This window comes from Capsicum annuum, unplaced genomic scaffold (assembly GCF_002878395.1).
Source record: "Capsicum annuum cultivar UCD-10X-F1 unplaced genomic scaffold, UCD10Xv1.1 ctg78736, whole genome shotgun sequence".
In the NCBI taxonomy this organism is placed as follows: domain Eukaryota; kingdom Viridiplantae; phylum Streptophyta; class Magnoliopsida; order Solanales; family Solanaceae; genus Capsicum; species Capsicum annuum.
Window position 1 is genome coordinate 8,021 of NW_025889252.1, and position 14,316 is coordinate 22,336.

At 37.1% G+C, this 14,316-nt stretch overlaps 1 protein-coding gene and 1 pseudogene across 1 annotated transcript; both read left to right on the plus strand.

Annotated features, from left to right (window-relative positions):
• Positions 1-2,118: 2,118 nt before the first annotated feature.
• On the plus strand, positions 2,119-10,435 carry LOC107873698 (annotated as a pseudogene).
• A 2,038-nt stretch (positions 10,436-12,473) lies between these two features.
• On the plus strand, positions 12,474-13,771 carry LOC124894968. Its single transcript, XM_047405459.1, has 2 exons — positions 12,474-13,178; positions 13,460-13,771. Exons 1-2 carry the CDS (start codon positions 12,515-12,517, stop codon positions 13,495-13,497), a joined length of 702 nt encoding a protein of 233 aa, XP_047261415.1. The 5' UTR covers positions 12,474-12,514; the 3' UTR covers positions 13,498-13,771.
• The last annotated feature ends 545 nt before the right edge of the window (positions 13,772-14,316 follow it).

Consider the following 14,316-nt stretch of genomic DNA (forward strand, 5'->3'; position numbering starts at 1 on the left):
CCGTCACAACTTTGATAGTACATCAACTCGTCCATCAGTCCTTATCCAGTACGTGGCTCAACTGTCTTGTCTATGACGGTCAAAGTGGAGGTCCGTCACTTATGTGCCGGTCCGTCAACTTGGTCGTCATACCTGGGCATTTCTGACAGTTCCAAGTAAAACGTCCATAACTTCCTCGTCTGATGTAGGATTTGGACAAAATTGGTACCGTTGGAAAGATAACTCAATTTTCCACGTGATAAATAATAAAAATCTCAAAAATACTACATGTAAAAAGATAGGTTTGCATTTCAAAGTAAGTCGTAGCATCCTTGAGATGATTTCTAGCTAGGAAAAAGGAACGGGTATTACACAAATAGAAATCAATAATTCAAGATTCTTCATTTAATCATCTACCAAGGTATGTAGGGTTTATGAACAAGAATTCTCTTTCATCCTTGTGCCCAAAACCAAGTTTTTTTTACAAATTCATATTATTTTAAATGAATATTCATGAGATTTGAATTAGGGTTCATACCCATTATTGCTAATTTTAAGATTATGATATTTTCAATGTTTTTGAAGTTAAATTGCATGTCTATTTGCATACTTTCATGCCTATTGCAGAAATTTATAGATTTTAAGATGAATTATCATTGTTCTCATGATTTAGTATTAATATTATGATGTTTTGACATGATTTTAATGTATGGGTTACTAAGCCCAAGTTTATATATTGATATTTCAAGAAAGATGATGCTTTAAGCATCCTATGATAAGTTTATTCACAGATTTTTAGTAAATGTTTGATCTTTTGATCCTAAGATAAGATAAGAAATCTACATTGTTCATATAGTTTCAAATTTAAAGAAAGAGAAGCATAATTGGTTTTCAATATAAGCCCTTATGCTATTTTAAAGTGGATTTCCTATAAGTTCTGAGCGATAAGTATGGGAGTAGTATTTAGCACCAAGTTGGGTATGATTCCAAGGTCTCATGCCCCAGAACTACAAGCCACCATAGGTTTTAAGCGCCCATAGTTGGATAAGTCAGTGATCACTTAAGTTAAGGTTCTATTCCGATGGCAAGGGTAGAACAAATCTCCCCAACATGGGTAAGATGTTGGACTCCATGATAGCTCACATGGTTTATGTCGGTTAGAAGTACCTCCTAAAGTTCCTAATTCGTAAGAAAGAATAACAGAAAAGCTCTTAGAAAAATAAGTGTAAAGGCTCACCAATTTATTCATACTATGCTTTACAGAAAGATATTTAATTACAGTTTTAAGCTTTCAGATTTCAGATTTTAGGATGAGTCCTTTCTACACTTAGATAATATGATTTAAAGACAGAACACAAGTACAACTTCTAGAACTAAATGTTACGACTCACTAGATTTATAAAGTTTGAATTACTATTCATGATTTCAGATTTCAGCATTTCAGATATTCCAGCTTATGTGAGTCATTTACATTTAGCATGCATGATTTTACAAATTATGATGATGAGATGATGTTTTTAATTATGCATTCACTCTCATATAATTAGTACATCCTTAAAGTACTTATCCACATATATGTCTATGTTCTAGATAATCTCGTAATGTAGGTATTAGTTCGGTGGTAGCACGCATACCATATTCAGACAGTTGCATATTTCAGCCAGCAGATGATGAGTCCTCCTACTTCGGGGACTTAGTTAGATGTTATTTATGTACTATACTTTATCACCCACATGTATTTATTAGTGGTAGTTGGAGTCGCATCCCAGCTACTCTCTTTTCAGACTTTCTCAGAATGTACAATTGTATCAGTATTGTGTTTTCATAGATTCCATTATTATTATGTTTCCACACAATAAACTCAGTCATTTTATACATATTTAATCAGTTGCTTAATAGTATGCTAGTTCATGGGTTAGCTTGAGATGACTTGTGGTCCTAAGCACCGTGTGACATCTCGGGACCCGTTTTTGAGGCATTACAATTATAAATAAAATAGTCTATATAATTATGATCAATTATTGTTGTTATAAAGTTTTAGTGGACTAGTGTTTCTTGATGTTTTATTTTATAGCTTCCAAGTAAGAATAGTATGTAAGGTGGGTTGTTAAATCATGTGTAGCACTAGACATTAAGTTTGAACATTGGATGTAATAATTTCTTGGTTAGTATTGCTAGTTGTATGATTTTGGTCTACTTGGCTTGAATAGTGCATACGAGAGTTTAAGTTCAATTATTCATAATTAAGTATGATTTTGTAAGTATGATATTGAGGTATGTCCAAGGTGATATGGGGATTGAATTATTTTCTAAGGTTATTAAGTGTTGTGTGTTGTTAGTAGTACCCTTGAATTGATAAGTATGAATGAGGCTATATGGTATACGATGTCGTTGTTAGTTTACTTATGGGTTACAAGTTGATGATATTGGTGTAAGGAAAAATATAAGTTAGATATGTGATATTGGTAGAGTATGAAGGAAGTTAGTATGGTTTAGCAAAGGTTTGGAGATATCCATGTTAAGTGTTAGAATCTAAGTTGGTGAGTGTTTAAGTGGTTATATGATGACTTTTAGGCCTGTAGAAATCTAAGAGTTGAATCTTAGAAGGAGATATTAGCATTGGGTGTTACACGTTAAGATACAGTCCTTCAGGGTAATGTTTAGTTTTATGTGTATTGATTATATCCTAGACTCTAGAGTAAAGTGATTACAATTTAGATTAGAGTTTATTTGGTGGTTCACAGACTTAGGGTGATGGCTTAAAGCTAAGGGGGAAATGATAGAATGAGTAACCAAGTCAAACTTCTAGATTCTAATAGTGATGCCAGTGTAGTGTAGAAAACCAGTAAGGGAGGATGATGCCCAACCCATTCTCATCTTAGTACAAAGTTTTGTCCTTCAGTTATCTCGATATCTACTCATGCCTTCCATGTAGGCTCCATGACCACAGTTCATATTTATGCACCTTATAGAAAAATCATGTACATTTCCAATTCCTAGTATAAGCAGTTCCAGTCCACTCAGCAATACAAATTATGTTCCATGAAATCATGAGGTCATGCAGATCATGACTCATACTATATTTAGCTTCTATTTGCCACAGGTCAACACTATTTCTCAAACAAGGACTTCTATCACTAAACATCAGACCTTAAAAGGTAACATCATATTCAAAGTCTCTTATTTTTCAATCTTCTAGTGGAAATATACCGGGGATTTCATTTTACATTACGGCTCAAAGATATAACAGAAAGTTTTTTCTTATGATTTTATTGGCAGCATAATTACACGATGTCAGCTTTAATTTGAGTTTGGTGATTGAATTCAATGGTTCACCTAGTGGGTTGTGGCTTGTTATATGTCAGTCCTAGCTTCTAAATTCGGGGCCATGACATGATCCCCACCATAGTCCTTAGGTCAATAGAATATATGTAACTCAGCGCTGTCAATAAAAAATATGGGACAACATCATCTATATTTACAAGCTAACAATCTCCACAAGTCTAAGTCAACTTATAATATGAATGTTAGGTAGACTAAGATTTGTTTTTTAAAGAGGACAAGGGGAAATATAGCCTTCAATTTTACGATTTAGAGCAGACATATTCCTCGTTAAAAAATTGGTGCATATATATCTTTGTCATTTCATAAATAGTGCATGTAATACCTTTTTTTTTGTTAACAGACCTATATCGACTGAATAAAATGATTCTAAACTGGTTTTAAAAGTATTTCAAATCTTCAAAAAGAAACCAAAAACTGGATTTGAGTTTTTGAAATATAGACAAGAGGGAGTTTTTCGGATAGTAAGCACCCATTACTTTTAATCCGAAGGTTGTGAGTTCATGTCCCCAAAGGAGAAAAAGGGGTTGGAGCTCCTAGGGAATAAAGAGTTTTTGAAATATATGAATTGGAGTCCTGTCAACCGATCCACCACCCACCCCTTTAAAAAAAGGTGTGTTTTATTCTCATTTTTAACATTTTACTAATGTTGGAATTGTAATCTAGCTAATTGATTCTTGTTTCTGATGGTGCTCTTTCAACTACTTCTTTATCTAATTAATTGATTGATCTTTATTTTCACAAAATTTTACAAGAATAACTTGGAAAATATAAAAAGAAAATGCACTATTTTCACGTTGAACTATAAACGAAATTGGTGAGACACACTCCAACTTAAATGGTGTCCTATTAACCTCCCCACCCCCCAATAAATTAATTAAAATAGTATTTTTGCCAACCTTAAGGCCTACGTGGCACACTGCATGAAGGTTCACGTAGGCACACGTATGTGCCACGTAGGCATTTAAGGTTGCTAAAAATACGGTTTTAATTAGTCCGGGACCCCCTTTAAGTTGGGTGTGTCTCAACTATTTCGTTTATAGTTCAGGATGGAAACAGTGCATTTACTCAAATATAAATACTAACAACTACTATAACAATAACATAGCTGGTGTAATCCCACAGGTGAGGTCTGAGGAAAGTAGTGCGTATACAAACCATATCCTACGAGGTAGACAGGCTATTGTTTGTTTCCTTCTACATATTCACAAACTAACAATCTCCACAAGTCTAAGTCTAAGTCTAAGGAAAGATTTTTCTTTTGATTTTATTGAAATTATCTCTTAAAGATACTTCCAAGCAGTTTTGATTTGTTAAAAACTGATAATTACAGCATACTGGATTTTCTTCTAGTTCGTAAAACTCTATCTTCTACCAGAGATTTGTATTTCTATATAATTTTATTCCTGATAAACTTTTTATATATCAGACCCTCAGAATTTTAAAGAAAGAGAACTTGAAAGACGCCTACAGTCATGGAAAATGAAGGAAAAAGAAAAAACTTTGTGGTAAGTCGGAAAAAGAAAAAACTTTGTGGTAAGTCATACCATCTCCGTTCATAAATAATTGTTGTTTCATTTTGGGTACACCCTTAAGAAACTATTCATTTCTAGAAAACTAACATGTTTTTACTAACTATTCATTTGGCAGGTGTCATTTTCTGCTCTTCGCAAGGACGTTGTCAATGTTCTGGATTTCATGGAGAGGTTAAAGAATGAAGAAGGTCAAAATGCTGTCGACATAGCCAATCAAATTGAAAAGCTAAAATTTCATCTGCCATTTATTTGTACATATGTCCAGCTTTCTCATTGTGATTTGGAAGAGTTTGAAGATGTAATGGGTTATTCAAGACAAGAGGTTGAGAATCTGCTTCGACCAATTTAGGATGATGTGGGGTGTAAATACAACATGGATCATGTCCTTCCTAGCCTCATGGATAATATCAATGATTGTATCAGCTCGTGTTATCATTCTACATCAAGTGCCATGATGACTGACGAGCAGTTGAATTTCCTCCTCCAGAATCTCCAATATCTATTCACGTATCTTGCTGAACAGGTTTTTCCATTAGTGACTCAGTATGAGATTCTTCAGAAAGTGTGTGGCAACATAAGAGATTTCCATGGGTTGAGTTTCAATGGTTACGTTGAGTACGAGATTGTCGAATATGTCTTACCTCAGCTTCAATATATGGCTGAAAAAGTTGGAATCTTCCTCTGGGATGATCTAACTAGTGAAGAATCTAAAGTCTTAAAGCTACCTCATCTACTCATGAAGATTATTCCAATTGAACTGGAGGTGATGCACATATGTTATACAAACTTGAAAGCTGCACCATCAGAAGAAGTTGGACGCTTCATTAACCAGGTCCTGGAAACCTCTCTAGAAGTTCTGAGGGAATATCTGATTCATCTACAAGAGCACATGATAACAGTTACTGCCCCTAGCACGTCAGGGGCTCGAAACATTCATGCCATGATAGAGTTCTTATTAATTGTTCTTATAGATATGCCCAAGGACTTTATTCATCGCGACAAAGTATTTGATCTTTTGGCACGTGTTGGAGCACTTATCAAGGAGGTATCAACTCTCGTTCACAACTTAGAAGAAAAATCAATGAATGAAGAGAGTACCGATGAAACAAGTTGTGCAGCTCTAGACTTGCAGAAAAGTATTGAACTCCTCAAGGAAGATCTCACATATGTTTATCTGAAAGCCCCAGACCCATGTCAATGGTGCTTCCCCATGAGTGAAGGACCGCTCTTTATGCATCTGCTACACATAAACTTAAATGTTTTGCTGGATTCCAATGCTTAATTAGTTTCTTTGATAAAGGAAGAAATTGGGATGGTGAAAGAAGACTTAGAATTCATAAGATCTTTTTTCCCGAGCATTGATCAAAAATTCTGTAAAGATCCTTGGACACGTGTTTTAGATGTGGCATATGAGGCTAAAGATGTCATCGATTCAATTATCGTAAGAGATAATGGTCTCTTACATCTTATTTTCTCATTTCCCATCACCATGAAAAAAATTAGGCTTATCAAAGAAGATGTCTCCCAATTACCAGAGAAGATTCCCAAGAACGAGAGCCTCATTGTTGTAAACACTCCCAAGAATACACTTGAAAGAAAGTCGTTGACAACTGGTAAAATTATTGTAGGTTTTAAGGAGGAGACAAACTGGTTAATTACTAAGCTCACCAGTGGACCGAAAGATCTTGATGTAATTTCAATCACTGGTATGCCGGGTTCGGGTAAAACTACTTTGGCGTACAAAGTATACAATGACAAATCAGTTTGTAGTCATTTCAACCTTCGTGCATGGTTCACAGGCAACCAAGAATATGACGAGAAGAATTTGTTGGTGAAACTTTTTAATCAAGTTACTGGCTCAGATTTGAAGTTCAGTGAGGATATTGATGTTGCCGATAAGCTACGAAGACAACTGTTTGGAAAGAGGTACCTAATTGTGTTAGATGATGTGTGGGATACTACAGCATGGGATGATTTAACAAGACCATTCCCTGAAGTTGAGAAAGGAAGTAGAATTCTTTTGACGACCTGGCAAAAGGAAGTGGCTTTGCATGGAAAGCGCAACACTGATCCTCTTAAGCTTCGGTTGCTGAAATCAGAAGAGAGTTGGGAGTTATTAGAGAAAAGGGCATTTGGAAACGAGAGTTTCCCTGATGAACTACTGGAAGTTGGAAAGGAAATAGCCCAAAATTGTAAAGGACTTCCTTTGGCTGTTGATCTGATTGCTGGAGTCATTGCAGGTTTGGAAAAGACGAAGTCTGTGTGGCTTGAAGTTCGAAATAATTTGAATTCCTTAATTTTGAACAGTGAAGTTGATGTGATGAAGGTTATAGAATTAAGTTATGACCATTTACCTCATCACATGAAGCCCTTCTTTCTCTACCTTGCATCTTATCCAAAGGACACAGAAATCAACAGAGATTTGTTGAAAATTTATTGGCGTGCCGAAGGGTTTGTTGAACAGACAGGGATAAAGAGTTTGGAAGAAGTGATGGAAATTTGCTTGGATAATTTAATTTTCAGTAGCTTGGCAATTCCTTTCAATGAGATAGGTGATAACCCAACTTGCCAACTACATGATCTTGTACATGACTTTTGTTTGATAAAAGCAAGAGAGGAAAAGTTGTTTGGAGAGATAAGTTCAAGTGATGCATCTTCATCTGCAGATTTGATGCCACGAATTGTAAACATTGTGTATAATAAGGAGCAGTTTGAGCTTAACATTTTGGTTCAGTTCAAAAAAGAAAAGGCATTCTGGTAAACACCTCTATTCTTTGGTGATAACTGGAGACGAGATGGAAGATTGTCTTTCTGATGCATGTCACCTAAGAGACTTGAGACTTCTTAGAGTGTTGATCCTGAGCGACTCTTTTATGAAGGTGAAAGATTCTTTGCTAAATGAAATAGGCATGTTGAATCATTTGAGATACTTATACATTGGTATAGGAGTTAAATCTCTGCCTTCATCTTTCTCAAACCTCAGGAATCTAGAAACCCTATGGGTTAAAAACGAAGGATCAACCTTGGTACTATTACCTAGTATTTGGGATCTTTCAAAGTTGCGAGTGTTGTTCATGACTGCTTGTTCTTTCTTTGATATGGATACAGATGAACCAATAATGATAGTGGGGGACTCAAAGTTAGAGAACTTGAGAGAATTAGCGAAACTCGTGTTTTCCTATTCGAAAGAAACAGAGGATATTTTCATAAGGTTCCCCAATCTTCAATGGCTTGTATTTTATCTCAAGGAATCATGGGATTATTCAACAAAGCGATATTGGTTCCCGAAATTGGATTTCCTTTCTGAACTAGAAGTCCTCAGAGTAGATTTTAAAAGTTCAAACACAAATGACAGTGGGCCCTCTTTAGCGACAAATTGGTCGTGGGATTTTCATTTTCCTTCCAATTTGAAAAAATTGTCGTTGAGGGACTTTTCTCTGACATCCGACTCACTATCAACAGTAGTGAGACTGCCCAAGCTTGAAGATTTGTCGCTTGTTAGTACAATCATCCAGGAGGAAGAATGGAACATGAGAGACGAAGACATCTTTCTGAATCTCAAATATTTGCAATTGTATGGAGTGAATCCTGCTAAGTGGGAGTTTGGAGACGAATCCTTTCCCTTGCTTGAGAAATTAGTAATGAAGAAATGTCGTAAGCTTAAGGAGATTCCGCATAGTTTCGGCGATATTTGTTCGTTGAAAATCATCCAACTTGTAGAGAGCCCTCAACTTAAAGATTCAGCTTTTGAGATTAAACAATATGTTGAAGATAACACGGGAGAAGACAAGCTTCAGATCCTTGGCCTGAATAATATCCAGTTATCTAAGACAGGTTCTTCTCTATTATTTGCTGCTTAGAAACAAAATTTAGGCGTGTTGCTTCCAATGTGTTTGATGAATTCTCTATTGAACTTTTTGGGAACTTCAAGTAAAAATGTGTCGATGATGTGATCCCGTTTCATCACAACATGCTTTCGGTAATAAGGAAAAAACAAATTAAAATGGCAAGCTTTTGTTGTGATGTATGCTCAAGTGTCCAGATAATTTTCACTATTTTTTTAGAAGACTTATGACGATAATGTGTGTAACATTTTGGGATAATGTTTTGTAAACACCATTTGATGTTTGACCTTGATCAGTATCATGAAATGACATTTTATGCATGTTTTATACGTCAGATCCTGAGAACTTGGAAGGAATGGAAGGAGAAGCTACTTTGGTAGAATGAATAAAATGAAGAAGAAATAAAGGAGGAGGAAACAAACAACTCATCGGTACATCAACTCATCCATATTAACTGCAATACATATGTTTAATGAATTGTTATTCAAAAGTTCATAATCTGAAGCATAAATAATAAAAGTTTCTTTCATTCAGTTCACATATACTAGTAGGCGTGCTGCTGCTATGCCAGCACTGCGAGTTTGCTGCTACCGAACGCCAGTGACTTCAACTGTAAGTCTCTCTTTGAAACATACATGGGATTGCTGACTCTGATATGATGAGAAAGGAGGAAGTCAAACAAAAGGTAATTGGCAACCTCTATACCATATGCAAGTTATCTTATATCTCAGTTTTTGTACATCTTGTCAAGAAATACCATCATCACAAACAAGGTGAAACCTCTTCAGGTAATAAAGTTACCGAGAAAGTCCAATGCAATAAGAAGTGCAAAGAGTTTGAATTGTGATGCGGGATGGTGGAATTTGCGTCACCAAGAATCAGCAACCGATAAGCATTTGGTGTTGTGGGGCTGCTGTTTCTAATGATCAAGATGTTCAAATAGGTGTTGCATCTGGCCTCGTGTGCACCAGTAAGTGTTGTTCCTAAGGATATGCCATCTCAAACTTTTAAACAAAATTGGTGCATATTTCCCTCGTGTTTCTAAGATAATGGCTATCACCTCCTTCATTGATAGATTGCAATTTGAATATCTTCTACAGGCCCACCATGTCTATCGGCCTCCTTCACTGATGAGCACGCTTCTCCTGTTCCTTTGTCAGGAATCCTCAAGGCCTCCATTGTTTATTCTCGCAACTTGACTCCATTTGAATCTTTCTGGGGTAATGGAGGTTCCAGGTTAAATCGTCCTAGTTAATTCTTTTCCGATTTTGGCTTCTAACCGTGTCTTCTTTTCTGCAGGTGGCACCTTTAAGTCCATTAAATATAGGATTGATGAGCTTGATGAAGAGAAATCTGTTATCTAGCTGCTACTCAATTAGAAATGAAGCAACTTTTACTAAGATACACATCATGGAAACTATCACCTAAGCGGGATTGCATCACAATGTCTAATGCAGCAAGGTTCGGATGGAGATGACGAATCTATTGCTCGGAGTTATTCAAATGTGGTTTAGAGCAGCGTGGATATATCGCCCTAGCAACTTCTTAAATCATCCAAGAAGAATCCGTTTTATGTCGAATAATACGTGGAGGAATTCTCGATATACCCGTAAAAACAATTACGTGCATGAATGAACTTTGGAAAGGATAATTTTCGTTTTGAATTTTGTTCATTAATAAACTTTTTTTAGCAGAAAAGTGATACAGATACATTGGTTCATGCTTTTGCTTTTGTTACAATGGATTCAGAATTTGAAGTGTAGGAGTTCTTACTACAACATCAAGTTAATATGATAGTAATCGAGTTCATAGTCACATGTTTATAGTTATTTAGTCGACATCTTAATACATACAAAGGATATGGAGAAAAGCTACTCGATTCACATGAAGCCATAGATTACGCTGTAAATTTGCCTTTGCCTGTCCAAACCTACTGTGTGTCTGAAGTCCTATCTTATGTGGTCAAAAAAATCATTTAACCTTGATTGGGTACTGATTCAAAACAAAGCTCTGATACCACTCTGTCACAAACCTAACAAACATTAATCACAAAAGCTAGATCATGAAGTGAAAAGGTTGTGGACCGCGTATAAGAACTCATGACGCCCTCTCCTCAAACATTCGACCAACTTGACAGATAATAAGTGTTTGTTTATCAAACAACTTCTAAAAGTTGAACAAATGAAATTCTAGTTGTCAAATGAATGAAGGGTTCACGTAAATCTTCAAAGAGAATTACTTAGGCCATAGTATGTGGTCAAAGCAATCGTTCAACCTCGATTTGGATACTGATACAAAACGAAGCTCTGATACCACTCTATCACAAATCCAACAAACATTGATCACAAAAGTCATGCCGTGAAGTGAAAAGGTTGTAGACTGCGTATAAGTACTCATGACTCCCTCTCCTAAAACATTTGACAAACTTAGGCCGAAATCTCACTAAAAACAAAAATAAGTGTTTTATTATCAAACTAACTCATAGTAGAACGCTAAAATACCTTCTAAATGTTGAACAAATGGAATTCGAGTTCTCAAATGAATGAAGGGTTCACGTAAATCTTCAAAGAGAATTACAACCAAAGTTCAACCATACATGACCAGAAGTACATTATAACACCATTTCACCAGAAGAACAAGTCACTACAGAAAATTAAACTAATACATAATGATACAAAATAGGATACACAATTGAACATGCCCCCTTCCACCCAAAAATACAGTAGCAGTCCTTACTGATACAGCACAACATGTAGAGTTTAAACTCATTATTTGTGACTAATTACTGCGAATTCGCTAAACAAAGGGTAAAATCGATGGCTCATGAGCTTCAACCCCGCCACAACCGGCACCAAAACTACACAAGGAAAAAGATCAGCACAGAACTAATACCTGAAGTCTGTTCTAAGCAGAAGACAGAGAGCAATTCCCGTTTCTATATAGAGTCAATGATGCTGTTAGCCCATATGTTATTGGGCCTTTAGTTTATGGACCTTTAGGTTATTGGCTATGTATATATATAGCCTACTTTTGTTTTAGTTAGTTTTTCATGCTTTTCAGATTATATTGTAAACCTTAGCCTTTCTTTCTTTCAATAAAGTTCTATTAACATGGTATCAAAGCTAGTTTGATCCATGTCCTTTGATTTGTTGGTTGAAGATTTTGTAGCAGGCACCTACTGCGCGGATCGAACTCCGCGGTGAGTTCGCTGGGGGGTACGGGGGGCAGCGCGCCCCCGTCCGGGGTTCGGGGCGGAGCCCCGAATTTTGAGGTGCTGCTGTATTCGTTTGCTGTCTGGTATTGTTCGTCTTTCGTTCTTTTGCTTGCTGCCATTGTTGTTCGTTCGGAATTGTTCAACCTAGGGTTTTGCATCTTTTTGTTTTTTTGAATTGTTTGTGTGTTGCTGTGTTTACAATGACTGGAAAGGATGATTCTCTCCAGTCCATTAGTACTCAATTAGATGGTAAGAACTATGCCTATTGGAGTTATGTCATGAAGAATTTTCTTCGTGGGAAGAATATGTGGGGTTATATCACTGGAGTAAAACTAAGACCTATCGATGATAAAACTGAAAATTTTGATTTGTTGGTGGACTTATGGGAAACTAATAACTCCAAGATTATCACTTGGATCAACAATTCTGTAACTCAGTCAATTGGTATGCAATTGGCTAAGTATGACACAGCAAAGGAGGTCTGGGATCATTTGGAAAGACTGTACACTCAGTCTAATTTTGCTAAGTAGTACCAGTTGGAGTATGATATCCGTGCTCTTCAACAGCATGATCTCAGTATTCAAGATTTTTATGCTGCCATGTCGGATTTGTGGGATCAATTGGCACTTACTGAATCTGCAGAGTTAAAAGGTTTTGGGCCGTACATTGCTAGACGGGAAGAGCAACGCTTGGTTCAGTTTTTGATGGCACTACGTTCTGACTTTGAGGGCCTACGTGGAACAATCCTTCATCGATCTCCCCTCCCTACTGTTGATTCTGTGGTTCATGAACTGATTGCAGAGGAGACTCGTATCAAGTCTCAAGTGGATAAAGGGTCTAAAGTAACTACTACTCCTGTCGTGTTTGCTGCTTCAACTGATCAGTCTAGGCCACCACGTACTCAGACTCGACAATCTCCTAACGTTGCATTTGATGAGTGTGCATTCTGCAAACAGAAAAATCATTGGAAGGCTCAGTGTCCGTTGTTACTTAACAAGGTCAAACAGCCTCAATCTGGGCAGCAACAGAAATATGGGCAGCAAAAGTCTCCGTCACGCTCCTCTGGTGCTCCTCCATGGCCATCTCGTCCTCCACAGTTCGCTGCTGCTGCTCCATCTGTAGATGTTGAGTCTGTTAGCACTATGCCACCTTCTGCGTTGGATCCCCAGGTTTTCGAACAGTTCAGACAGTTCTTCGTTTCTAATCCTACGGCCATGTCAGCATCTATGTCTCATTCGGGTTCAGTTTCTTCTAGTACCTCAGGTATTCCTTCCTCCTTGTGGATATTGGATTCTGGTGCGTCTCATCACATGTCCCCTCATTTGTCATCGTTTGGTTCTTTGTCACCCATTTCACCAATCTCTGTTATGTCCGCGAGTGCTGTACCTATGTCAGTCGAGGGTGTTGGTTCTGTTACTACCCCTCACATTGTCCTCTCTGATGTTTATTACATTCCCAAACTTGCTTTAAATCTTGTTTCGGTCAGTCAGTTGTGTAAGGCTGGTAATTGGGTGTTTTTTTCTGATTCTGTTTGTGTTATACAGGACCAACACACTCAGAGGGTGATTGGGACCGGCCATAGGTTGGGGGAACTCTATGTCTTGGAGAATCTCAAAGTGTCTGCAGTTGCTGCCTCTAGCATAGATTTATCTTCTTTTCATTTGAGTCCTTTGTCTTCTCAGTTTTATCTTTGGCATTCCAGATTAGGACATGTGTCAGTTTCACGTTTACGTTTTTTGGTCTCTAGTGGTGCTTTGGGTCATGTGAACACTAGTGATATTTCAGATTGTAGTGGTTGTAAACTGGCAAAATTTTCTGCCTTACCGTTTAATAAAAGTGTGTCTTATTCTGTTGCTCCTTTTGATATTATTCATTCTGATGTATGGGGACCAGCGCCAGTATCCACTAAGGGTGGATCGACCTATTATGTTTCGTTTATAGATGACTATACTCGTTATACCTGGGTGTATCTTATGAAACGCAGATCTGATTTCTTTGGCATTTACAACAACTTTAGAGCCCTTGTTAAAACACAACATTCGGTTGTGATAAAGTGTTTCAGGTGTGACTTAGGGGGTGAATATACCTCTAATGACTTCACTCAGTTACTTGCCTCTGATGGTACCATACACCAGTCATCGTGTACCGACACTCCTGAGCAGAACGGTCTGGCAGAAAGAAAACATCGTCATATTGTTGAGACAGCACGCTCTTTACTTTTGTCTGCAGAGGTTCCTAGTATTTTTTGGGGAGAAGCAGTCCTAACTGCTGTATATGTGATTAATCGTATTCCTACTGCATTGACTTCAGGGATGTCTCCGTTTGAGAAACTATATGGTCACCCGCCGAATTATTCTGCATTACGAGTTTTTGGATGTACTTGCTTTGTTCTTCGTCCTCA